At 43.2% G+C, this 27,822-nt stretch overlaps 1 protein-coding gene across 1 annotated transcript in view; it reads left to right on the top strand.

Annotated features, from left to right (window-relative positions):
- The window catches only part of CD38 (CD38 molecule), a 49,322-nt gene that overhangs the window by 17,288 nt on the left and 4,212 nt on the right, over nt 1-27,822 (top strand). The window contains exons 2-7 of the mRNA XM_046657569.1: nt 16,708-16,837; nt 18,492-18,627; nt 20,379-20,464; nt 23,673-23,746; nt 25,265-25,357; nt 25,695-25,781. Coding sequence (XP_046513525.1) covers nt 16,708-16,837; nt 18,492-18,627; nt 20,379-20,464; nt 23,673-23,746; nt 25,265-25,357; nt 25,695-25,781 — 606 coding nt within the window. The remainder of the gene's footprint in view (nt 1-16,707; nt 16,838-18,491; nt 18,628-20,378; nt 20,465-23,672; nt 23,747-25,264; nt 25,358-25,694; nt 25,782-27,822) is intronic.

The following is a 27,822-nucleotide window of genomic DNA, read 5'->3' as shown; positions in this document are numbered from 1 at the left end:
AGGATGCATCCACATGGTAGAAAGTTATCTGTACCTTTGTCTTTGGATGCTTCAAAGCAGTTAGTAAAGCTTGATTTGAAGACACGTAAGAAATTCCTTCAAGGCATATTTTTACTTGGTCATGATCCATATTTGCCTTGATATTGTTCAAATGTTTCTTGTCTTTTATGATGACTATCAAGCAAATGTTATAAAGTCATTTCTGTCTTTGGCACCTCATAGTTTCAATATTGTGAAATTCATAATAAAATGGCTTCCTTCATTACCTTGGTTCCTAGGAATAAGAGTTTATGAATTAACTTATCTAGAGCAGTGTCAGAGTTGGGACTAACTCACTCTCCTTGGGAATTCTTCAAGAGCAAAGAAAGACTGAAAACATGAAATTGAAACAGGGAGAGATTTAAAACTACAAGGAATGTTTGAGACTTAGATCAAAGACCTCGCATCACAGTTTAGAGACCTACTTTCATGTTTTAATACTTCTGGGTAAATTTTTTTCAAAGGTACTTTTGAACCCCAAAATATGAACATATCAATTTACAACCGAGGACTGTAATTTTTGTGTTAGCCGAGTCTAGTTTTCTTTATTCTTCCCATAAGGGGGACCTCTTTTCCTTCTTCAATATTCCTTATTTCCTAGTCAAGATCTCCTCTTAATTTTTTCTTTTTAAAAATTAAACATATTAAATTATGAAAATGTTAAGCACACTGAAATGTCTGTGGAAAAATATTACAAATATACATTTACTCATCATGCAGAGTTAACAGACAATAAAACTTTGGTCATATTTGCTTCAGATCTTTCTTCTAGCTTTTTGTGTGTGTGTGTGTGTGTGTGAGGAAGATTCACCCTGAGCCAGCATCCATGCCAATCTTCCTCCGCTTTGTATGTGGGATGGCTCCACAGCATGGCTGACAAGTGGTGAAGGTTCACACCCGGGATCCGAACCTGCGAACCTGGGCCACCAAAGTGGAGCATGCGGAACCTTAACCACCTGGGCACGGAGCAGGCCCCCTCTTTTTTCCAGTTTTTAAAGAAATAATATGTTGCAGATAAAATCAAAATACCTCTCCCCCAATTTCCTTTTCTTCTTCCTCAGAGCAAATACTGCTACTTGTTTCACCTGTATCTTTCTAGAAATGTTCACTGAATATATAAGCATATATTCATATATTCTTTTTTGCCCACCTATTCTCTCTTCTGTCTCTCTTTTTTTCACTTAACAATGTATCTTGATTATCAGTGTAGTTCTGTCTCATTCTAATAGTTACATGTATTCAATTTTATGGATTTACCCTATTCTAGACTTGTATTGATGGAGATTTAGGCTGTTTTAAACCTTTTGGAACATATTACAAACCATACTGCAATAAAATCCTTGTGTGTGTAAGATAGAATCCTAGGAGAGGAATCGCTACATGAAAGGTACGCCATTTTTAATTTCGAAAACATAGCCAAATTTCTCTTTATGAGGCAATGCTCTTCTTGAGGCAACGAGGTTCTTTTTCCCCATAGCTTCACTGCACAGGGTGTTTTCAAACTTTCTGATTTTTATCAATCTGATAAGGGAGGGTGTTACTGCAGTTTAATTTTAATTTGTGTTTACTTTGCATTTTTGTCCTGTAGGATAAACTTTGATTTTTCCAGATAAAGATATATTGTGGTGATTTTAATTACATTATTTCAGAGATTTATCCCTGTTGATAGATGAGCTCTAGTTCTTTAATTTTATCTGCTCTATAGTATCCTATTGAATGACCATACCCCACACTTATCAACCTGTTCCCTTATTCTCAGTTTTTGCTGGCAAAAACAATGCTAGCACATACCTGTCTACTTGTGCATGTGATTTTTTCTGAATTTTTAGCTAGCGGTAGAATCACAAAGTCATAGGGGGCCATTGTCACCTTTACTGGGTGTATTAGTTTGCCAGGACTGAATTACTACAGACTGGGCGGCTTGAACAATAGAAGTTTATGGTCTCACAGTTCTGGAGGCCAGAAGTCTGCAATGAAGGTGTAAGAAAGGTTGATCATTTTCGAGGGCTATGAGGAAGAATTTGTTCCAGGCTTCTCTCCTAGCTTCTGGAAGCCTCAGGCATTCCTTGTTTGGTAGATCAAGTTCTCCCAATGTCTTCACATCATCTTCCTTCTGTGCATGTCTGTCTCAGTGTCCAAATTTCCCCCTTTTATAAAAACCCAGGTCATATGAGCTTAGGGCCCACCCTTATCCTCATCTGAACTTGATCATCTTCAAAGACCTTATCTCCAAATAAGCCCGCCTTCTGAGCTCCTGGAGGTTAGGACTGCAACACCTGTTGCGGTACACAATTCTTTCCATCACACTGGGTGGACTGATTAAGATGCTTTTGGCTGCAGCCAAAGTGGTTTCAACTGAGAGTGGTTTAAAACAAGAGATTTTTATAGACACATGTAACAAGACATCCAGAAGTGGGGTGGTCCTAGGGTTGGCTCAGCAGCTCGGTGGTGGCCCAGGATCTTTCCTTTCACTCCTCTGTCTCCCTGGGGTGGCTTTCATCCTTAAGCTTCTTGTCACAAGATGGCTGCTGAGATCTAGGCATTACATCCTTAGAGAATGATACCCAGGAACAGAGAGCAGGAGGATGGGCAAGAGTGCCCTCGTTGCAAGTCCCTCTTTACCAGGGAATAACATCTTTTCCAGAAGTCCTCCCTCAACTGTCTCTGTGCTTCCCCTAGAATATCACTAGCCAGAATTGAGCCACATATGACACCCCAAACTAAAAAGGAGGCTTGCAAAGTGAGTATTTGATATTTTCAATCACTATGAAAGAGATTAGCTTTACCAATAGGGAAGAAGGACGAGGAAAATCTATTTGAGTACGGAACTAACAGTGTCTGCCTCATTACACATGGCCAAACTGGTCTCCAAATTTGTGGTATCAATTTACTTCCCCAGAAGTAGAGTGAAGGTCCTTGTTGCTGAACATCCTCACCACCAGCTGGAATTGTCAAACTTGAACAGTTTTGCCCATCTCTTTGTAGCTTTAATTTTCATTTCCCTAATTACTAATACAATTGATCATCTTTTTATGTATTTATTGGTCATTCTGGTTTCTTCTGTGAAATGCCTATTTTTGTCTTTTGCCTGTCTTTACATATTCAGGATTCTAATTTTTGTCTGTTACATGGATCGCAAATATGTTCTCCCAATTTGTGGCTTGACTCTTGACTTTATTGGGTCTCTCGTCTTACTGAAGATTTTAACGTAATCATATTTACCTTTTCTTTTATGGATGTGCTTTTTTGTATCTTATTTAAGAACTTGGCTTTTTGCCAGAGGTCACAAAAAAGGTTATGTATATTCCAAAAATCTTAAACTTTTCTTTTAGTTGTTAACTCTTTTATTTATTTGGAATTTATTTTTGTGTGTGGTGTAAGGTAGAAACATAATTTCCTTTTTTCCCACAGATGGATAGTCAGTTGTGTGAGTACTATTTATTAAATAATCCATCTTTGCCGAGGCTTTATAATGCCACTTCCGTTGCATATCACATTTGATAGTTTGTTTCTGGGGTCTCTAACACCCTCTTCTATGGTCCTATCATCCCTATACCACTGCTACACTGTTTAAATTGCTAATGTCCTGATGTCCAGTAGGGTGTGTCTGCTTTCTGTTTCTGGAGATTACCTTTCTTGGAAGTTCATATAAATGGAATCATATACTATGTAGTCTTTTGTGTCTGGCTTCTTTTCTGGCTTTGGCCTAATGTTTTTGAAATTCATCCATGTTGTTGTATGTATTAATAATTCAGTCCTTTTTATTGCTTAATACTAGCCCATTGTGTGTATAAACTACGATTTGTTCATCCATTCACCCCTTGCTGGACATTTGGCTTGTATTCACTTTGTGGTTATTTTGAATAAAGCTGCTATGAACGTTAGTGTACAAATTATTGTGCAGACATATGCTTTTGTTTCTCTTGTGTAAATACCCAGAAGTGAAATAGCTGAGCCATATGGTCTAGCTGTTTAAGGAACTCCTAAATGGTTTTACAAGGTAATTGTATAGTTTTACATGTCCGTCATCAGTGTATGAAGATTCTGCTTGTTCCACATCCTTGCTGACACTTGATATTGTCAGACTTTAAAATTGTAGCCATTCTAATGGGTTTGTAGTGGTGTTTTTATGGTGTTTTTAATTTGCATTTCCTTCATGACTAACGATGTTGGTTATTGTTTCGTGGGCTTATTGAAGTATGTATTTAAATCTTTTGCCAATCTTAAAAAATCAGGTTTTTGTTCTTATTTTTGAGTTATAGGATGTTAATGTATTCTGAATAAAGTCCTTTGTCAGATGTGTGCTGAAAATATTTTCTTTCATTTTGTGAATTGCCTTTTCATCTTCTTTAATGGAGTCTTTTAAAGAACAAAGTCTTTTTGTCTTGATAAGGTTTAATTTATTTGGTTTTTCTTATATAGCTTGTGTTTTAGGTCTCTGATCCATTTCTAGTTAATTTTTATGTATGGTGTGAAGGGTCGACTTCATTTTTTTTCGTATATGAAAACCTATTTGCTGTAGCATCGTTTATTGAAAGAACTTTCCTTTTCCCACTGAATTGCTTTGACACCTTTGCTGACCATCAATTAACTGTATGCCTTAGTCTGTTCAGGCTTCTATAACAGAATACTGCAGACCGGGTGGCTTATAAACAACAGAAATTTATTTTTCACAGTCCTGGTGACTGGGAAGTCCAAGATTAAGACACCAGCAGATTTGGGGGCTGGTGAGAACCTGCTTCCTAGTGCATAGACAGCCATGTTCTTGCTGTGTTGTCACACGGGGAAGGGAGGAGGGCGCTCTGTGGGGTCTCCTTTGTAAGGGCACTAATCCCATCCATGAGGGCTATGTCTTCATGACCTAATCACACCCCAAAGGCTCCATCTCCTAATATATCACATTGAGGAGTAGGTTTCAACAGGTGAGCTTTGGAGGGACACAAATATTCAATCTATAGCGCCCTATAAATGAGTTTCTTTCTGAACGCTATTTTATTCTTTTGATCTATATTCTTTCACCACTACCACATTGTCTAGGTCTCTGAAGCTCTTTAGCAAGTTTTGAAGTCAAATAATCTAAGTCCTCCAGCTTTTTTCTCCTTTTAATTGCTTTGGCTAGGTTTTTTGTATTTTCACATACATTTTAGAATCAACTTGTCAATCTTTTAAACAAAGCATGTTGAAATTTTTTTTTTTTCCCAAAGATTGGCACCTGGGCTAACAACTGTTGCCAATCTTTTTTTTTTTCTGTTTTATCTCCCCAAACCTCCCCGCCGTACACAGTTGTATATCTTAGTTGCACGTCCTTCTAGTTGTGGGAGGTGGGACGCTGCCTCAACGTGGCCTGATGAGCGGTGCCATGTCTGCGCCCAGGATCCAACCCTGGGCCGCCGCAGCGGAGTGCGCGAACTTAACCACTCAGCCATGGAGCCAGCCCCACATGTTGAAATTTTGATTTGTGATCTATTAAATCTGTAGATACATCTTAGTGATACTTACCATCTTAATATTGAGCCTTCCAACCCACGAATATGGTATACCTATTTCTTGAGGTATTTTCAAATTTCTCTCAGCAATGTTTTGTTTTCAGATATGTCTTGCATACTTTTTGTTAAATTTATGGCTCAATATTTCCTATTTTCGTATTCCTATGGTTTTATTGCTATATTATCAAGTAGGATATATATGTATAATTTTTTTAATTAAAAAAAGTGTTTTCTAATTGTTCGTTGCTAGCGTATAGGAATGTTTTGAAGTTTTGAATGTTGATATTCTATCCACAAGTTTTAGACAGAAATAAGCTTGATGTGTTTTTGAGAAATGGAAAGAAGGAAAGTTTGGCACATGGGAGGTAAAAGGCAGAGGAGAACAATTTGAGGTCAGAGGTAGCCAGGGATCATGTGGTCACCAAGCTATAAGCATCTAAATTTTTTCTTACACATAGTTCCAAAAATATCCGACATTACACAAGAGCAGATCCCAATGTGGTATATTCCCTTAGCAACCACACAATTCTCTTTATTGTTATTTCTTATTTAATAACTATAATTTCCTATGGACTGAAAACTTTGGAGGGTGGGGGCTGAGCGTGTCTTGTTAACCGCTGTGTCCTTAGAGTATACCTAATACTCTGCCTGGGACATACGAGCGCTCTGTATTTATTGAATGAAAGAATGGAATTATAAATATGTAAAGTTATATTTTATTAATATAAATACATGTTAATATTTATAACATTTAGATATTATAATGATGATAAATGGGTTTTAGTGAGTACAAGAATTTGAAGTAAGGGGTTACAAGTGACTATCACAGAATGATTCAAATCTCAACATTAGATTTCTTTTGCTAATTTGTTTTGCTTTATGGTTTCAGAAAAATTTTCATGCCAACAGATAATTAGTAAGGAACTGGTTTGCTTAATATTCTAGGAGACATGCTCAGGCTTGGAATGAGGATGAAAGGTGAGGGCACGGGAGGATAAATTCAGCAATATTGCTGTCTTAATTTACAAGATGTGTAATATATTTAGACATAGGCAGTATTTCCCAAGATCTTCCCCAAAATAAATTCACAAAATAAATTATATGGCATAAAAGCAAAAAAAAAAAAACAAAAACAAAAACCTAGGAATCAATAACAAAAAGATAGGTCCCTCCCTTTGCATTTGGAAATTAAAATGGCTCTTGACATGACTTCCTTGGTGATAATTCTAATGGTCCATTCTCAGCCTTCATCTTCCTTGACCACTCAGGAGCATCTGACACAGCTGATCACTTCCTCTTGTTTAATACGCTTTCTTCACTTGGCTTCCAGCATAACCCATTCTTCTGCTTGTTGTCCTACATCCGTGATGGCACCTTTCCAGTCCTTTGCTGGTTTCTTCTCCCATCTTCTTATTTTGGAGTGCCTCAAGGCTCAATCCACGGTCATCTTCTCTTTTTTGTCTTTTGGATGCTGATATCATAGAGACTCGTGGCTTTATTTCTCCTGAATTTCAGATTCATATATCTATTTGTTTATTCCATAGCTTCCTTTGCATGTTTAATAGACATTTTAAACTCAATATGTCCAAAACCAAACTGATCAATGTCACCTACACCCAGAGTCTTCTCTATCCCAGTTAATTGCAATGCCATCCTTCCAGGGTCTCAGGCCCCAGACTTTGGAATTATCATTGACTCCTTATGTCTCTAACAACACATCCAATCTTTTAGGGAATTTACAATGAATCCAGAATCTATCGCTTCTTACCATCTCCACTGCCACCACCCTGGTCCAAACGGCCCTCAGCACTTGCCCAGATTACTGATCTGCCTGTCTCTGCCCTTTTTCCTCATTTAGACTATATTCAACAAAGCAGCCAGAGAAATCCTTTGAAACTTAAGTAATATCATTTACCCCCTGTGCTCATAATCCTCTATGGCTCCTCAGTTCACCATGAGTAGGAGCCAAATTCCTTACAATGGTTTATGAAGCCCTGCCCAGTCTGACATCATTATCTTTCTGACCTCATTGCTGTCGACTCACTACCTTGCTCCTTCTGCTCCAGCCACACTGGCTTCTTTTCTGTTTCTGGAACATATCAGACATTAGAGCCCTTGTGATGGTTGTTCCTTCTGCATAGAATGCGGTTCCCTCAGATGTCTGTATAACGAAGTGCCTTGCTTCCTTCAGTTCTTCACTCAGATGTCATCTACTGTCCACTCTGTTTAATGATGAACACTGCCACCTCCTCCACCATCACGCCTGACACCCTTATCCTGCTCCATTTTTCCCTTTTTTCCATAGAACTTATAAATTTTTAGGATACTCTGTAACTTACTTATTCACTATGTTTATGGTCAGTCTTGCTCTGGTAGGAGGTAAATCCCCAGGAGGACAGGGACCTGAGTTGGTTTTGTTCACTGGTGTATCCTACATGCTCATAAATATGCCTAGCACATGGTTGATGCTCAGTACATCTGGATTAACGAAGTAATGACTCTGAGCTTTCCTTTGGCCTGATGAGTCTTCAGACTTTAAGATTCTATTTCGAAAATCCTGCTTGCCTCAGTGAACCTCACCAATCGCTTGCTTCCCCCACAAGATGGCAGTCTTCACCTTCAAAACAGGCGCCAGGGGCATCAAATTAGAGGCTTAAGACCTGAGTTAACCTGCGTGTTTTCTTTGGGTCAAGACAACCCGCCCTGTGGGACTTGATGGCAGGAAAACTCATGGAATGAGTGTAGTGGCCCCTCAAGATCTAAGCGCTTTTAGGGATGAGGATTTGGGGTGTGAGAGCTTTGCCTGGGGAGCAACACATTACGAAGGTCATGTTGCTTTATTAATGGGGACTTTGAAATATAATCATTTGTGGGAAGGGTGTAGACTTAGAGAGAAGTGATAGCACAGAGTTATGAAGCCCAAAGTAGGCTGACAACATACAAAATGGATTTAACCACCAAATATATCTGTTTTTTCACCTTAGCATAAGACTTTAACCCTTTCTGCCCCATCCCCTCTCACCCCCTCACTTCATCCTCTCACCTGGGAGTAACTGTGTCCTATTCTATTCTTGTCTTCAACTCCTCATGGGATCTAGGGAAACAACAACCCCTCGTGAGGTCTTAGGTCCCTGTTTCTGTTAGGAACATCCTCATTCTGGGGATAGGGCCAAGATTTTAAATTTCCTCTGGGAGGCAGCATTGTTTAGTAGAAAGAGTGAAGTTTGGCATGTAAGGCAGGTCTGTCATTCACTAAATTTTCTGGCTTCTGGCAAGCTACTAAACTCTGAGTGTCAGCAGCTCTCAAACAAGGATTATGATAGTACCCTCCCCACAGGGCTGGAGTGAGGAGTAAACAGGATAAGTTAAAGGGAAGCATTTAGCACAGGGCTGGCATGTGCTGAGCTCTCTGTGGTGTTCACACCCTCTTCTTTCTTCCCTCTCGTGAAGCCTCCTGCTTTCAGGCACCTGGAGACAACCTACCTGGGTAGGTCAGAGGTAGGGAGAAGGGGTGAGAGAGGGACAGGGTGAGTGATGACCTGTCTGGGGTCTGCTGGAAGAAGCAGAGTGGTAGGAAGGGGGAGGACATACCATTGACCTTGCATCCTGACATTTGTGCCCTGCCTGCACTCCACTGAGCCTCCAGGCCATCCACTGAGGAGGCAAGCAGGAAACTATCAGACTAAGACTCTAGCTCAATATGAAAACATTCTTATTAACAAATCAAGTCTTTCAGAAGCTGCTCCTGAAGCTTTTGCCAAGCATGAACCCTGGTTGAGGCAGGCTGGTTTTCACAGGCCTTTTGATTCTTTAATATCTCATTCAAGATTGACAGTTACTGTCAGTGCCACCCAACCCAAGACCACCAGGAACACACTGTGGTTGAACAAGATGGGTTTATTGCTCTTTACAAGAAGGGTGAGTGCTCATCATAGGGACCCACAGGGGCAGGGGAGGGTTCAGTCCAAGGATGTTAGAAAGGACTTATAGGATTTGGACCTGTTTTAGGAGATTTGGGGGAAGGTTCAATGAGACTGGCTTTGCCTGGGTGCTGCCAGGAAGCAGAGGGGTTGGGATGATTCCATGATAGGGCATCTGAATAGATCTTATCTATCCGGCTGGAAGAAGGAAGCAAAGCTGAAGCTCTAATTGGTAAAGAAGCAGAAGTCACTCGTATTAGCTGTCGTAAAAGGATGTTTGGTCATTTTTTTTGTGGTTTGGACATTGTTTTTGTCTGTTCACATCCTGGTCTGTCTTGGTCACTCAGAGGCCTTATTGGAGATGTTTATTCCTGGGATTCTGTTCAACCAAGGCCTCACTGTGAGTGCCATGCTGGCTCTCCAGTGTCAGGGGCTGCGTGTCTCTTTTTCATCAACATCTCCACAAACAACCTTGTGCGCTCTAGGTCTCAGGGAAGAAGGAGCTCAAGCAGCTGGCTTGGGTGGCTTTTCTCAATTTGGGAAGAGGAATGATCCTGAGGGAAAGAAAGGAAGGAGGTGAGCTGTTCTAACCTCCTTGTCAACTGGACCTCCAGGTAGACGGACTAATGATATTAGCTAGCATGAATGATCAAGCTATCTCTTGAATGCCCTCAGCAGGATGTCTTTCGTTAAAGGATTACTTATGGAAAATGAACTCAGAATCTGTGCAGCATGAGTCCCTGGAGAGTCATGTAAGCTGTAGAGCTCTTTGGGAGATAAAATGGAGATGTCGCCTCACTTCAATCCTTCTGGCTGTGTGAGGAACCCTACAAAACCTCACATAGTAACCTTATCTACTATCCTGGGCTGGAAAGCACATGTCCCATGCAGAAAGGCAGGCAGCACCCGGGGAGCTCTGCAGGGTGTGCTGTCCTGTCCTTCCTCTGTGGGAGCCTCTCCGTGACCTGTCTCCTTGACATTATTCATGAAGTTAAATTCTAGGTACGATCTGTGACTAGTGAGAGTGTGATCTGACAACGCAATCTTGCTCAAGGATGCAAGGAAGTCTTTAAAGTGGAGGAAAATCTCCACTGGAAGAGGTCTGCACCACGCCCCCCAATATTTCACATCGTCAGGCTTTGAAAAAAGCATCCGGGGCACCAGCACTAAATCTTCCTGGTTACGTGGTATTGTCTTTAACTGGATGAAGGATGAGTAAAGATGCCTTGTAGCCAAGAGACGTGGGGGAGGGCACAAAAACCCCAGGTGGCAACCAAGGCATTTGGGCCTGAGCTGTTCCCATGTTCTAAGACCTTCCAAGGTTCTCAGATGTTTGGTCTAATTCTCAAGCAACTAAAACAGAAAATGAATATTTTGTTATGACCCCCATTCTAATGTATGCTTATTATAGAAAAATTCAAAATATAAGGAAGAGAAGATCACAGAGCAACCCTTGTACTCCTAGAAATCAGATATAACCATATTTGAAGATGGTTTGATTACTGTGGTTTTATTTTTTCAGTTTTAAACAATTTTTTGTCATTATACTATATCTTCAATTAAAAAAAATTTAACACCCCTTTTTAAAATTACTTGGATAATACATGAATCCATTTTTATTGTAAACCAACAATATAGAAAAATATGGGGTGAAAGTGGAAATTCCCCTTTATTCCTCTTCCCAGAGACAATCCTGTTACCAGTGTGTTATGCATCCTTCTATTTTCTTTAAGTTGAGCTCTACTTTTTTCACTAAAGTAAAATAAACATGCCCCAGGCTATTTATAAACACAGTGTTCAAGGGCTGCTTTATATTCCATGGAGCGGAGGCGCCCTATGAGCTGTCCCCTTTTGTTGGCTACACCTCTCTAATCACCTGGAACCCAAAGGAAGCAAAGGTGGGAGGTGATCAAATAGAAACCCACAGTGGTTCTAAATAGAGATTTTGTGCGTCACAGCAACTGGGAGAGCAAACAGGGAAACCTCATTTTCAAAATGAGGATACTGAATCACATTTAATCAAGGTTGTTTTGTTTTGTTTCAAGCCTATTTCTATCCTCTATAGTTGAAAATTAGAAAAGCTTCTACTATTTATTGTGTTTTCAAGTTTTAGTGCCTTGGGCAAGTCGCCAGCGCTCTAACGGTAATTAATTTTGCTCTTCTCTGCCCCCGCATCGTGATATGAGTGCCTTCAGGACAGAAATGGCACGTGTTTATCTTTGAGCTCTGTGCCTGTGGGGAGGCTCACAGTGGCCCTAGGTGAGTCTCTGCGGATTGAAAGGATGGTGGAGGAAGCATCCAGGTGTCTGTGATGGGCGAATGGATAAAGCAAATGTGGTGTTTAATCACAACGGAATGTTATTCAGCCCTACAAAGGAGAGAAATTCTGACACGTGCTATGGCATGGAGGAACTGTGAGGACGTGGTGCTCAGTGAACTAAACCAGTCACCAAAAGACAAGCACTGGGTGATTCCACTCTGTGAGATACCTCCAGAAGTCAAGGTCACTGAGACAGAAAGCAAAAGGGCAGTTTCCGGGGCTGGGAGGAGGTGGCAGTGGGAAGCTTTGGGAAAACTCCGGGTTCTGCTCTTTCTACTTTCTGCATTCCGACTTGGTTTGTCTGGAGCAGGCTCTGCGTCTTTCTGGAGCTCTCCAGGTGATCCTTGGGTGTGGCCAGAGCAGAGAACCACGGGACCAGACGACGTGCAACAGCCCTCCTGGTGGAGGGGGCCCCTGCAGAGGGGCCATGGGCACAGACTGAGCTCTGGGGGACAGCAATGGCCATGTCACAGTCCCTTATCCCAAGCAGCAGGTCCCTCTGGAAGTATCATAGCTGAAGCCTCTAATTTTGGAACAGAGGAGCCATTGGAAAAAAAGAAATATTGAACTTCCAGAAATGGCTCTTCCTCGTTCCATGGTGCTTCTTCAGTCAGAGAGATCCGCTTCCATCTCTGCTGGACACGGGAATTCCTGAGGCCCCCTGTCTCCTTTAAAGCAGCCAGCTTACTCAAGACAGCTTGTGCTTGGCTGCCGCTTGAACTGGAGAAACTGTGCTCCACCCCAGGGGACAAAAATGAAGATGGTGGACTTCTGCAGATCATGAAATTAAGGGCTCACCTTTTAGAGCCCCACTTGCGAACTTGAGGCCCATTCTGTGATGACATATATGATTGAGTAAAGCAGACATCTCTGTACACTGCAGTCTGATTTCTCTACATAGCTATGTCTATATATCAATAAAAATATATTATTTATTATATAATATAAATTTACAAAAAGTATATATATCAATAAAAATGCTGACTTGCACCTCCAGCATGAGATGTTTACTTCTTTTTTCTTTGCTTTTTTTTGCTGAGGAAGATTTGCCCTGAGCTAACATCTGTGCCTATCTTCCTCTGTTTTGTATGTGGGTCGCCACCAGCCTTGTGGCTGATGAATGGTGTAAGTCTGCGCCCAGGATCTGAATCTGGGAACCCTGGCCGCTGGGTGGAGCACGCTGAACTCAACCATGAGGCCACAGGGCCGGCCCCTTTACTTTTGATTTTAAGGTTGAAAAGTAGTTTCACGAAGCGTGCCCCCAGACTTCTCACTGCCTCTCTCCGTTTTGTCTTATTCGAGGGGCTCGTCGGAGGCGCTGATCTCTGAAACAGAGAGAGGGAAGAAAGTTGAGTTATAAACTCCTCCAACGTCTGTTTCAACTCTCGAGTTCTCTAACTCTGCCCCCTCTAAACAAGAGGCTGTTAGATTTTTAATCTGGGATTTCCTGAACTCTTAAAGTAACGTTTCTTGAACTGGAGTCTATATTGCTAAGAAGCATAAAAATAATTTTGGAGGCTTGTGAGTTCTGTTTGAGACTCTTTCGCGTTTTTGGTGATTAAATAAGAATATGCTATGACAGCGTCTGGTGTTTGGTGGGTACTCAGCATATGTTAATTTGTCTTTTCTGCCAGATCTTTGGTTGTGGGCCATTCTCTTATTCTTCCATCTCAGGCAGACGGCTCTCCTCCACCCCTTGTCCCCCTCGAGTCCTGCATATGCCGCTAAGGACAGAGGTAGAAGAATTTTATAGGGAGCTGGAATCTGGAACAGGAAACTTCTGAGAAGCCCCCTGCCTTAAATAAATGCAATTAAACATGATCCCCTGAATGAAAAACGAAATAGCCATGCAGCACCTTTTCTCTAAACATCCCATCACGGTGCCCTAGAAATTTTGACGGACACCGAAGTTCATAATGTAATAACTTTTTTTCCTTAAATATATATTATATGGAGAAAGCCAGGCTGATGATGGTTTCCTGGCACAGCCTTTGAAGACAGTGCAGTTGAAACGTCCTGTGCCGATGGGGGAAGTGGAAGGGCGTCCGTGGAGACAGCCCTCCTGAGAGCCAGGCGCATGTCACAGGTTACCTCATTTCATCCTCGCAAACCTCCCAGGAGTGAAGTGTTATCGTCTCCTGTTTATAGATGAGGAAACTGAGGCTGGAGCAGTTACTAGGCTGCCTCATAGGCGATGATGCTGTGGTAGTGTGGTGGGAACCTGACCTGCAGGCTCACACGGACACGGATCCAGTCCTGGCTTTACCACTCACTAATTGTGTGACCTCAGGCAAGTTACTTAATGCACAGTCTTAAAGTTTCCTCCTTGCTGGACAATGGTGGTATCTATCTGTGGCACAGCCTGCAGGCTGACCTCTTCTCTAGAATTAAAACTACGATTTTAGATGTGTAATGGCCATCAAAATTGAAGACTGCGTTTCTCACCTTCCGTTGCAGCTAGGTATGGACATGTGACTACATTTTAGCAAATGAGAGAAGAGCTTCTAGTACCTGTCCTTAAAAGGCAGGTGACACATGTCCATTGCTGCTGCTGCCTTTTCCTCCTCTTTCTTTTTCTTCTTTCTCTTCCTCTTTTTCCCCCCTAATCTTTCCTGCTGGCTGGAATGTAGTCATGATGGCTGGAATTGGAGCAGCCATTTTGGTCTGGGTAGATGGGTCTCTGACATGTGGAATGTCATACCAGTCCCAGATCCTAGCCTCTAGATTGATATATGAGCTAGAAATAAAATTCTACCTTAAGTCCCTGAAATTTTAAGTCTTATTAACTCAAATCAAATCCTGATACACTTGCTCACGGAAGTGTTATAAGATTAAATGAGATATGCATGTGAAGCATACGTTAAGCCCTCAGTAAAAGCTACCTGTTATTGTTTTTACTGCAGCCCACCCAGATATTAGGTGACCGGTCTGGAATTTTGTCCTGTGGCTGTTTTACATCAAAGCTATTATATTTTCTAGGCTGGTTCTTCCTAGGTCCATCCAAAACTGAGAGCAAGGAGAAGCTCATATTGCATGTGGACAAGGAGATAAGCAGGGCGTTAACCCCCAGCCTGTGTCTGTGCCCTAGCTCTGACCCCACGCAGCTGTGTGTTCTCACTGCCCAGGCGTGGCACATACTGAACGTCCTTCGGGACTTTGTGAGGATGAGCTGGATTGCTAGGTAGGGCACGAGGTGTGGGACACGCCCACTTCTGCTGGCTGGGCATGACTGCTCACAGCCAGGAAGGTCTGGGCCAGGGGCACAGGAAGAAAGGAAGGACTTATAACACCGGTATTGACTGAGCCCTTGTGCTGTGCTGGGCACTGTTCTGAAAGAATTTAATGGGTGTTTTATTTAATCCCAGGACATCTGTGTTAGGTAGATACTTGACAGATGAGGAAACAGAGGTAGAGAGAGGTTGAGTGACTTTCCTAAGGACATACAGCATAACGGGCAGAGCCAGCATTCAGACAGGCAGCCTAACTCAAGGATCTCCCTCCCTGCCCTAAACAGAAGGGCTTTCCCCTGTTTCCTGCCCCCAAAAGAGCAGGGAGGCTTCTGCAGAAGGGCTGCTGCCTCACCAATATTCTCTGAGTCCTTGGCTTACTGGGCGGAAGCCAGTCTGTGTCAGGAAGGCAGGAGACCCTCTGGGATGGCCTGCTTTGTGTGTGCTCTGCAGAGGGAAAGCAGGCTCAGAAAGGAATCGAAAACTAGGGGTCTCATCTTTACTTCCCCCAGGTCAAGCTGCCTGACCTGGTACTGGACCTCGGGTCCCCACTGCAAAGGCTGGAGTTTACCCTCTTGATGATGACCGAGCTCTCCCAGTGGAAACCCACTTCTTTGCCCTGAAGGAATGATGGGCTTATGTGCACTGTTAGCATTAACACACAAAGAAAGTCCCAACTGCTATTTTCTCTATGACCTCTTCTCTCTCCCCTCCATTGTTCTTCCTCGCCTGCCTGCTTTCTCACTGCCAAGGGCTGTTTGGAGGGGATGTGGAGTTGAAATTTCTATTTCAGAGACTTTTCTCCTTCTTTGAGGCCAGCTCAGAGTTTTCCAGAGTGATTTTTCAAAAATGAAAATCAGGGGCCATCCCAGTGGCCTAGTGGTTCAGTTTGGATGCTCTGCTTTGGCAGCCCAAGTTCGGTTCCCAGGCGTGGACCTACACCACTCTTCAGCAGCCATGCTGTGGCAGCAACCCACATATAAAATAGAGGAGGATTGGCAATAGAGTTTAGCTCAGGGCCAATCTTCCTCAGCAAAAAAGAAAAAAGAAATAAAAAATCAGCCAAGGCCACTTCCATGCTTTGAACCATCCTATGGCTTCCCACTGTTATTAGAGTAAAATTTGAAATCATTTTCTTCGTCTGAAAGACCTAAGTGATCTGCCTCTCAATTATTTTTCTGACGTGATTTCTCACCACTCCCCTTGTTCCTTTACACTGTAGTCATGCTGTGCTTCTCTCAGTTTCCCCCAATCGGCAATTTCTTTCCTGCCTCAGGGCCTTTGCACTGCAACACCCTCATCTGGATTCACTCCTTCTCAGCATTTAGTCTCAGCTTAAATGACCTCGCAGGGAGACCTCCCCTGATCGGCCTCCCTAAAGTGTCACGGCCTCAGTATTCTCCTGGTGGCCCTCTCCAGTGATTTCTTGTATACGCATGGTCATCTGTGCTTATTTTGTTCACTCATTTGATTGTTCTTGCACTGCCTGTCTCCCTAACCAGAGTGAGGACCATGAGGGCAGGGACCTTGTAGGGCAGGGAGGGGAACGCTCATGGCATAACAGTGTTGCGAGATCAGCCGGGATGATGTGTATGGACTACTTGGCACCCAGTAAATGCTTCCCACATGAGATTTTTTGGGTAATTATGCCCCCAAAATATGTTTGGAATCTGATTATTCATGTTTTATTTTATTTTCCATGTTCTATTTCACAGAGATAAAGACTGTCAAAAGATACAGGAGGCGTTCCTGAAGTCCTTTCTTTCCAAGGACCCTTGCGACGCCACAGAACAAGACTATCAACCGCTCATAGAGCTGGCAAATCAGACCGTACCTTGCAACAAGGTAACTGGAGCAAGTTTTTGATTTTAAAGCTGAGGATAAAAGCCAGAGAGAAGAGGTCACAGGACCAAATTTTGACCAGGATGAGGGAAGAGGAAAATCTGGACATTAGAGTGTAGGTGTGGTTGGCATGGATAGCGTTTGTGGGGCTACTTGGGGACCAGGATATCATCCAGACTTAGGAACCCTGGGCAAGGGAGGAAAGAGCAAGAAGTGGGGACACAGAAAGAGGAAAGGAGACTCAGCCAAAAATCAGGCAAAACAGACCCAACACGAAACCCAACCCAGCCCAAACAAAAGTCACCCAGCCTTATATAGCTACAAAATTCTCCCCTGCCTTCTACTAATAATAGTAATAACAATGCCAATTTGCCTTTGCAGAATGCTCTCTTTGCTTCAGAAGGACTCTCTTAAGCCTTATCCTGTTAGGTCCTCACAGTCATCCTGTGGAATAGGCAGGGCCGGTGTCGCGTCCCCATTTCACAGAGAGAAAACTGAGGCTTGGTGAATTTAGGTGACCAGGGATTGCTGGAGTTTGATGGTCTTGAAAGTGACCAGTTGAAAGGTCAATGGCACAAGATTTGGAGCCAGAGAGACCTAGTTTTAATACATTGGTGATGCTGGAAAAGGTCAGTAATGTGCTGCATCTTTTCTAAGGTCAGTGTTTAAGGTGAAAACTTAATGTGCCCCAAATCCTCTTTGTGAAGCCCTTAAGCTGTTGGCAGATTACAGCCTCTGGTCGCATCGTCAGAGCTGGAGTTACTATGGAGCTCCTGCTGGGCGCACCAAGCACAAGGCTCTTCACAGAGGAGCTGCTTGGTAAATAAACACCCAGGTGACCCTTGTTGAATAAGTGACATGCCACAGACATGGGACTCAGCCCTTCATTTGCTGCGTCTCGTTTACTCTCCTCAGCATCCCAGGAGTTCCTTACAATTGTTGTCTTTTCCATTTTACAGATGGGGAGAGTGAGGCTTAGTGATGCTTTGGTTGCCCAAGGTCAGACAGCTAGGAAGTGGTGATGCTGGGCTTCATCAGGAGGTGGACTCCAGGGCCCGTGCTTCAGACCACGCCCTCCACCACCTCCTCCTAAAAATGCGTAGATCCACGGAGCAGAAGATTGTTCTGAAATTTGACTTTCTGTGCCTTTACAAAGGGACCTTGAAAAAAACCTCACCGCATTTGTTCTTTCCTTTTCTTTTTTTTTTTTGTGGGGATGGGGGCGATTTGAGGAAAGAAACAGGGGTTGGGGCTCTTTAAGAACCAAGGAGCGCTTCTCCCAGAAATAGCATGGAGACAAAATCATTTTGCAGAGAGCTTTAGGAAGGTTGGAATTTCTTAATGCCTTCTCCAGATGTGTTCCACTTGTATGTTTATTATAAGATTTTGATCAATGGCTTTCAAACTTTTTTTACTGCAATCCAGAATAATAAACTCATTTTACGCTGTGAGCTAGAAGACACAGACACACACACACATGCGTGCGCGCACGTTTTCCGTCACACACAGAAAGCCCTGATGCACTCGAGAACATTTACCCTTCCTATGTGTGATTTTCTCTATTTTCTATGTTGTTCCTTCATTTTGAAAAATGTAGGTCTGTTCTTTTGACTTGCTAAATTGATCTCAGTAACAGATTGTGTTTATTCTTCCTTAGACAGTCTTTTGGAGCAAAACAAAGGAGTTGGCGCATCAGTACACGCGGGTGCAGCAGGCATTGTTCACCCTGGAGAACACGCTGCTGGGTTACATTGCTGACGATCTCAGCTGGTGTGGAGACTCAGGCTCTTCTGGTGAGGATCTGGGCTGTTCGGGATTGCCCCAGCAATTCACCCTTTCTGTCCCATCCCGCTCCCACTGCCTGCGCCCAGCACACTAACACACCCTCCTTTCTGGCTGGACTGTTGTAAGGTTCTCGCTGCTCCCTCCTTACTCCTTTGGGTCAGCCTCCATCTGGCCACCACAGTGGGATTGTTTCTGCCTCTTACCTAAAACCTAAACAGCTCTCTTTCGCCTCTAGGATGAAGTCCAAATTTCTTACCATGGCCTGGCCTCTGTCTTTCATCTGCCTTGTCTTCCATCATCCTCGTCCTCCCCTCCTCCCTTCTGCCCTGGCTGTGCTGATCTAAGCCCATTAGGCTTTCTCACAACTCTGTGCCTTTGCACGTCTTCTCTCTGCATGGAGCACCTTTCTCTTTCTTGTCTGTCTGAAGACTCCTATTCATCCTTCAAACCCAAGTTCAACATCAACCTTCGCTAACGGTGCTGCACCCCCAGCCCAGGTTGATCTTTCCCCGATGGATTTGACTATACTAGATCATGTGGTCTCTGAAGGCAGGGCCTCTATCTGATTCATCTCTCTATCCCCAGGAACTAACACTCAATGGATGTTCATACAGTCCAATGCAATGGATAAAGAAAATGTGATATATATACATATATATACATACGTACAATGGAATATTATTCAGCTTTAAAAAAGAAGGAAATCCTGTCATATATGACAACATGGATGAAATTGGAGGGCATTATGCTAAGTGAAATAAGCCAGACAGAAAAAGACAAATACTGTGTAGTATCACTTATATGCGAACTCTAAACAGAAGAAGTCAAACTCAAAGAAACAGAGTAGAAAAGTGGTCGCCCAGGGCTGGGGGCTGGGGAACACAGGGAGAGGATGGTCAAAGGCTACAAACTTTCAGTTGTAAGATGAATAAGATCTGAGGATCTAATGTATGACATGGTGACTGTAGTTGATAATACTGTATTGTATAATTGAAATTGCTAAGAGAGTACGACTTAAATATTCTTACCAAAAAAAACAAACAAAAAAGAAAAAGAATAAAAAAGAATGTGAGGTGAGGTGATGGATGTGTTACTTGATGACTAGGGATCTTTTCACAATGTGTGCACATATCAAATTATTACATTGTACACTTTAAATATCTTACCATTTTATTTCTCAATTATACCTTAATAAAAACCTAAGAAGAAATGTTTGTGCATTCAGGCAGATATCCTTGGGAGAAGTAACACGAGAACTGCGCGTTCACACACTGTGCCTGCTGTACCTCACCGATGGCTGAGCCTGTCTGGACAGGGAGAGTGTGGAACGACTCTGAGGCCATCTGAGCCTGAGGGCGTGGGGACTAAGGGTTGGGGGAGAAGCTGTCAACAGGAGAGGAGGACTGGTTGGCCAGGGTAGCCCCTGAGGGCCCAGTTTTCTCTCTAGTTCTTCCTGGGTGCGGGGATCACGTTGGGGGCTCGTCTCTGTCGGATGAGCTTTGCTGCAATTTCCCAGAATGATGACTCAAAGCGGGCACTGTGTTCCTGTCTGGGATTCGGAGGGTCAGGCAAGGACTTGGAAGCAATCCAGGGGGCACTTAGTTAAACTGGGTGGAGATGTGTCCATTCTCCAGCCTCCATCTTGCCAGCAATGCCATTGGAAAGTGGCTCCACTGTAATCCAACAGCCGGGGAGAGCGGAGCTTAATTATACCCTTTCTTTCCTACTTTAATTATTTTCCATAAACTATGTCTTTTAGAAATAAACTATCAATCTTGTCCAACCCGGAGGGACAACTGTAGCAGCAACCCTGTTTCTGTGTTCTGGAACATGGTTTCCAAAAGGGTAAGTACTAAAGGTGAAATTCTAGAATTTTGGAGACCAAAGAAATTAAGAGGTCATCCAGTCAGTGGTGGGTTTTACTTCTTTTTGGATCACACTTCCTTTTAGGGACAAAAGTTTGAGATTCTTTCCTGCGAAAAATGTTCATAAGCGCATCCCAGAAGATTTTCATGTAGAATTTAGGGCATTCTTGGAGGGTCCATGGGCTCCAGTTAAACAATTCTTGCTCTCTGGCTTTGGCTGCAGGAAGCTCAGGCTTGGTTTAATCCTCTGATCCAGGTATGGCCAATCTTAGATTCCTGGAACAGTGTTAATAATCTATGTTTATAGACCACTTCCTGTGTGCCGGGCACAGTCCTCAGGTCTTTTAATCTCACAAGAATGCTATGAAGTAGGTACCGTGAGTTTCACACTCAGTTTATAGATGACAAAGTGGAGCCACAGGTAAATAAGCAGCCTATGAAATGATGAAGTTAGTAAGCAGCAGATCTGGGAGTTTATCCCAAATTGTCTGAGTGCAGATCCAGAATCTGGGCTGGGGAATTCATATCCTTCCTCTCTCTCTTCTCTCTGTCTACTTATGACTTGACTCCAAGCTGCCTTTGTGTATATTTATTTTTCTTATAAGTTGCTTCTTCACAAGTGGGCTATGAAAAAAAGGGAAAGAAAGGGAGGGAGAAGGAAATGAAGGAAAGAAAAAGAGGGAGAAACTAAAACTATACTACTTTTAATTCTTCAAAATTAAATTTAGACATCTGAAGAGCTGGGCTAATGGAAACTCACATTTGTTAAGTGCATATTTATGACAAGTTCTGGGCAGGGGCCTTACATGTGTCAACCCATTTAGTGCTCACAATAGGTGGTGTGGGAAGGTACACATCCCCATGGTTCAGGTGAAGAAACTAAGATTCAGAGGTTAAATGACTTGTCCAAGGTCAATGGGCTAGTAAGTAGTAGAGCTTAGAGGCTGACCCACCTTAAGGAGTGTGGTAGAGACAGGGAAATAGCCTGGCGTTTGAAGTAAGAAAACCATTACCCTTGGGCAGATTCTTTAGTCATTCTGACCATTAGATTCCTCATTTGTCAAGTGGGGATAAAAACAGTGCCTGTCCCAGGGCCGGTCTGGTGGCGCAGTGGTTAAGTGCGCACTTTCCGCTTTGGCGGCCTGGGGTTCGCTGGTTTGGATCCCGGGTGCGGACATGGCACTGCTTGGCAAGCCATGCTGTGGTAGGCATCCCACATATAAAGCAGAGGAAGATGGGCATGGCTATTAGCTCAGGGACAGCCTTCCTCAGCAAAAAGAGGAGGATTGGCAGCAGATGTTAGCTCAGGGCTAATCATCCTCAAAAAACAACAGCAAAAAACAGTGTCTGTCCCATAAGGTTACTGCAATGTTTAAACAAGATACCACTATCCCATGAACTCACTCAGAAGGCATTCCTTTCATAAATTCTTGTTTAGTTCCTACTACGTGCGGTGAAAAATCGGAGGCACTGTAGAGTTTGTTGTTGGTGGGTGGTTGTTTCCTTCTGCTGAGAAACGTATTTATTTGATCACTCTATGATATGTTCTGGGGCAGTGCTATTGCTAAAAACTTTTAAAGCCAAGTCGTATGTTATGTGTCAAGCGCTTCCTAGTGTTCCCCGCACTGCCCTTGGAGCTGGAGCACAGCGGGGAAGGTGGTGGAAGGCGCCCTACATTGTGAGCTGCCCTGGGACCACCCTTGTCTTGGCCAAATGCTCATTCATGTATGTAGAAATCCGTCTTTTATCAGACTCGATCCTTTCTTTTTTTCACAATAAAGGCAGCACTGCTTGGGCTTTGAATCCCCGTCTCACTTCCTAGCTTCCTAGTGACATGACCTTGGGGCAAATTGACCCCATACTTACCTCGTGGGGGCTCTTGACAGTTAGGTGTTTCAGCGTCAGCGCTTGGCACCCTGTAAGCACCCTGTTGAGTTAGCCCTGGAGATTGATAGTAACTGGGCCTCTGTCCTCTGCTCATCACACCCTGTGGAAAGAGAAAAGCCATACTGGATTTTCACAGTTCAGTTTCACATTGTTCAGTGGTGTTTTATCACCTGCAGAATAGAGGCCAGAGTCCTTGGCAAAGCATTCACGGCCCTCCATGAACTAACTTATCTACCCAACTCAGCATCCACTGAAGTTTCTCCCCAAACACGACTGTTCTCTCAAACTCCAGGCCTTTCTGTTCGCAGCTGCCTCAGCCTTTACCAGGTGAATCCTGTTCATGCTTCAGGACTTGGCTTTTGTTGCCTCTCTTACATGTTTTCTATTCTTTCCTAATCTCCATCTCAGAGTATTTGGACTTCTTTCTTCCTCTTTCCCGCCTTTCCTCCTTCTCTCTTTTCCTTCCACAGATTTTCCCTGGGCGCCCACTCTGTGCCATACACTGGCTATGAGGCTCCTGGGCTGTAGTGACAAGCAGGACAGCCAGGCTCATGGCTCTCAAAGAGCTCGCAGTGCCAGCAGCTAACCCCATGTTGAACTCATCATCACAATGAGATACATGATGGATAATGTGAAAAGGGGGCCTGCTCTGGTCCCAGGGGCCTGGGTGGGCCTCCTGGAGGAAACAGGTAGATTTCTTTGTTTCGTGCATTTTGTTTTTTTCCCATTGCCTAGCAAAGATTCCCGCTGGATGTTTCTCGCATGAAGAAATAAAATTCCTTGCTCAATAATACTCATTCATTCATTCATTCCTCATTTCTCTTTGTGCCTGTGCAGGCCTGGGTGTCACCTTCTCTCCTGAGTTTCCCCTTTCCTGATGTTCCCCATTTCCCTGAGACCTGAATCGTCCACCCTGCTCCCGCTCAGTGAAATGTACAGTGTCCACAGTGCGTGGCACCAAAAAGGGCTTTCATCTTCCTCCACCAGTGACGCTCCTCTCACTCACCTGGACTTCCCACTTCTGAGCCACCACTTAAGCAACCCCGCGAACAATGCCATTGAGCTTCATTGTTCTAACGCAGATGGGAGCAACTGCTGCTGGAACACTCAAGCGAAGCACAACCCTTGCAGTAGCTTGGGATGAAGAATACATAGACCTGGCACTACTGAGCTCGAGCCATCCAGGCTCTTCCCTCCTTGCTTTGCTAGCGCTGACAGCTGTTTTGGAGGGAACTGCTGGGGTGTGGCCATTAAGTTTGCATGCTGAGGAAGGGTGGGCTTTATTTTTTTTTTTTTTTAAGTTTGCAGAAGATGCCTGTGGTGTGGTCCATGTGGTGCTCAACGGGTCCCTCAATGAGGCCTTTGATAGAAGAAGGTACTCATTTCTTTGCATCCTATTTGCAAGGGTTAGCACAGCCTCCTATTGGATATTTCATTCCTAGAAGAATATGCTTTTCATGGTTAAGGTCAGTACTGAAGATTTGGGCTAAAGAAGGTAAAATTTTTGAATTCTATGGAGAGATTTGTCTTTCTAAGTCAGTGCTTTCGTCTGGTTTCTCCTTTGTGTAAAATCCTCTAAATCTCCTAATGGTTCCTGCACTGTGTCCAGCTCCTCCTCTTGACTTTTCGAGCCTGGTGTAATTTTCTCAGCTCCCTCTCCCATTACACTCCATCCTGCCCCTTTCCCACCTTTGCCCATCCTCTTCCCCCATAGGACCTGCTCCGTCCCTCCTTCTGCCTGTCTAACTCCTCACCATCCATGAAGATCTGGCCTGACTCCTCTCTCCTCCATGAAGGGTGTGAATCCCAATTCAGCAATAAAACTGGTGTTGGGAATGTCAGGGGCTGTGTTGGGCTCTTGGCCTTCCTTGTCTCTTTGAACGCACTGTCAGCAATTTGTTGCAGTGGTTAAAAGCAGGGATTCCAGAGGTTACAACGTATTACCCGTGTGACCTTAAGCAGGGCACCTAACCTCTGTGAGCCCCTGTAGTGTGTACCTGAGGAGGGGATGGCGATATGAAGATTAACTGAGATAATGCATGAAAAATGCTGAGCTCTGTCCCTGACAACAGAGAAGGTGCTCGATGAGTATCAGCTATTATTCTCTCATTGAATCCACACCCCTGAACCTGGCCACACCAATGCCTTCCTCCTCTGACTGCATTCTGTACTTAGAGTTTTTACCCCATTGATTACCTTTTCCGTCTTTGTTCTCTAATCTTTACCTGGATTGAGGAGGGAGTATATATTAATGTGCTCCCAGCACCTTAGGTACCTCAAATTAATTCTGTTTCTCTCCTGTTTTGATATTTAACTCCACAAAGAGGCATTTGTCCTCTTGGCTTCTTCTGACCCTAACCATGTGGGCTTTTTGGTTAATATTCCAGAATTTTATAATCTGATATTAGGGATCCAAGTACTTGCAACAGGAGCGGCAGCTGTCAGAGACTCATGGGGAGCGTTCAGGACTGGGGTTCAGGCAGGACACCAGGGTCTTTCAAAGCAGTGCTTCTCAACCCTCCCTGAGATGTGGGTTGCCTGGGTACAGTTCAGCTGCACCTTCTGATTCAGTAGGTGGTGTTGGGCTGAGAGTCGTAGTTTTAACTAGCTCCCAGGTGATGCTCATTAAGTTGGTGTACGGTCCACTCTTGGAACAGCAAGTACTTAAAGAATGAACGTCAATGCACAGATTAGGAATCTCATGCTGAGAATCCTATTCATTGAGGGTCATGTTGAATGCATAAAGGTGGCTGTTGCTATTGCAAACCATGGGTCAAGTCCAAAGGGTAGGTTCTAACCAAGGGTGCCCTGCCTGCAGGCTTTTCACAGGGGCTCTGGGTGCCTGAACAATTTAATCTGGGATTCACAGTGTTCTTTGTCTCTCATATCTTAGCACTTTTGGACGTGTGGAAATCCATAATTTGCATCCAAAGAAGGTTCATACACTACAGGCCTGGGTGATGCATGACATTGGAGGAGTTCGCAGGTATATGTTACTGCTTCGTACCCATATAGTCTCAGGGTTACTTTAGGAATCAGTCCACGAAAGAATCCACAGTCACAAGAACACACTGAGAAAAGACTGGCTCAGGAAATGAATGGGGCCTTACTCTACATTCAGCCCATCCCACAGCCTCTTAATTTTATCTCTGTAGTAGGTATCTACCTAGTTCACACCTTTGACCTGTGAGCTCTTAGAAGCCACCTCGCTTCACCTTTTTATCCCAGGGCCTTGCCCAGAGCCTGCTACCTAGAAGAAACTAAGAGACTCAAGAAAAGTTTGTGCGATCTTGTTATTTGGCACTTTCTTCTTTCTTTCCTAGTGACTCATGTTCGAGTTCCTCCATACGTGATCTGAAATCGATTATAAGTGAAAGGAATATTACATTTACCTGCCAGAATAACTACAGGTAATTGATTTCTTCTTGAAGAAGAAATGGTGTCTCACCATCTGCAGGCATTTCCCCTTGGGCTTTGATGATGATCTTGGATGGTGACCTATGGTGACCTCAGTTCCTCCTACAGTCTAGCCCAGAAGGTGTTTTCAGCCAGTGGCCTTCAATTCACCTCCTTTCTCCTCTCTTCCCCTGAGCCCCCCAGCAGTGATATGCCTCTGAAGCTGACCTAGGCTTTGAGGGCGTATTTCCTGGTTTCCCATGACCTAGGGCTTACAGGCCTGCTAGCTTTCAGGAGAAGACGCACATTTTGCCGAATGCAAATGATTTGTAAAATCCTGTGACTTGACATAATTTTGCACGTGAAGTTTCTTTAGTTTGACCTCAGTGTAGATACCTAACACTTGGTAAATTGCCAAATGGCAGTTTACCAAGCTTTATCTTTCTTTAATTAAAAAATATAAAATCTTTTAAAAAAATTACCAGTAATATAGGTTTATTGGAGAAAAGCTTAAAATTACAGATAGGTATTTATTTTTAAAGTCACCTGCAACTCTGTTATCAAGACTGGGACCTCCTCACTCACTTTTAAGTAGTTGTGACCAGTACTTAATATAGGTATGGGTTCCTTGCTAGAAGCACCTTTGAAGATTTTCCCATATATGATAGCTTACAAAAAGACCGATACAGAGAAGAAATTTTCTCAAAGAATGTAGAAGTGGAAATGCTAGAATACTTTTCCCTTCTTCTTGTCACTACCCTCTCCCACCAACCATATCAGAAAGGCAGAAGGACAGATTCAAGGAACGTTCACTGAGACCTTTTGTCTCCCAAGTGACCTGACCTGACAAGAATTCCCCATCAGTCAGCTGGCTCTAGAAAATAACATGAGCCTTCTACAGCAGTTAGATGGGAAAACAGACAGAACAAAGGAACAGCTATAAAAACAAACATGGCCGACATCTGACCCGTCTAAGTTATTCAAAGGTATTTTGCATTGGGAACATAGAATACAAAAACCTGGGAGGAGGTTGGGGGATGTAGATGAGTCTTGTCTCCAACACTCTTTTATCTTTTTTTTTATATTAACCATTCTCCTTTCTTTCATTAATGGCCTACTGCAGGCTCCAGGTAAGCTCACTCATTCTCCATCTGGGAAGAATATATAACATAACCTTCCATCTGGCCTTGTACAGTGGCCCACAGAGGAAGGAAGTGATTTGTAAGCCAACACCTGTCATTCAGAGCATCAGTTCATGTGACCTTAAACTTGGGGCTCACGTTTGAAACCACTGTTCGTTTTCTCCAACCACGGGGTTGTAATATATTCAGCATGGCTCTTTGAATCACCTGCCCCACAGGGCCCCTTGTATCTAAGAGTTCTGTGGCTTTGCGATCCAGCTGCTTGTTTCTAGGGGAACCCAAAGTGGATGTCATGGATATAGACATAGTCTGTCGTATAAGTCACTCTATCCCAAACATACCTTCCAATTGTAGCAAACTTTTGTCTTCCTGTTTTGGTGTGATTGTTTAAAGAGCAAACAGGAATGTAATTACATTTGTATAGATTAGACCTCCTACTGATTTCACTATTATCCCTTAATAAATCCCACCGCTCAGAGGCAAACATTGTTAACATTTGGCTGTATATTCTTCAAGTCTTTTCCTTTTTTTCTCACATATACACTAGAAGTCCTAATAAAATACATACAGAATTTCTTAACATGTTTTAACTAATGGAGTGAAAAGAAGGTAACAATATTTTTTTGGATTATCATAAAAATATCAAATGGTCAGCATGCTTTTTCTGGTTAGTTCCCTCTAATGGCATATTAAAAACAATCAACTAACGGGCACATTTCTCCCTCTACGTTACTTTAAAATACACTCTGTCTCTATCCATCCAACATATGAAAAGTGTGTCTATTTTATTGAGACATTGAATATGAATGTTTACCTCCTTATGGAGAAAGCTCATCTGAATAGCATAATTGTTGCTTCTTTTCCAAAATTGAATTCCCAATAAGTTAGAAACTAATAAAGAAGCATATTCATA

This window comes from Equus quagga, chromosome 3 (assembly GCF_021613505.1).
Source record: "Equus quagga isolate Etosha38 chromosome 3, UCLA_HA_Equagga_1.0, whole genome shotgun sequence".
In the NCBI taxonomy this organism is placed as follows: domain Eukaryota; kingdom Metazoa; phylum Chordata; class Mammalia; order Perissodactyla; family Equidae; genus Equus; species Equus quagga.
The sequence above is the reverse complement of the archived record's forward strand: the minus strand, read 5'-3'. Positions and strand labels throughout refer to the sequence as shown.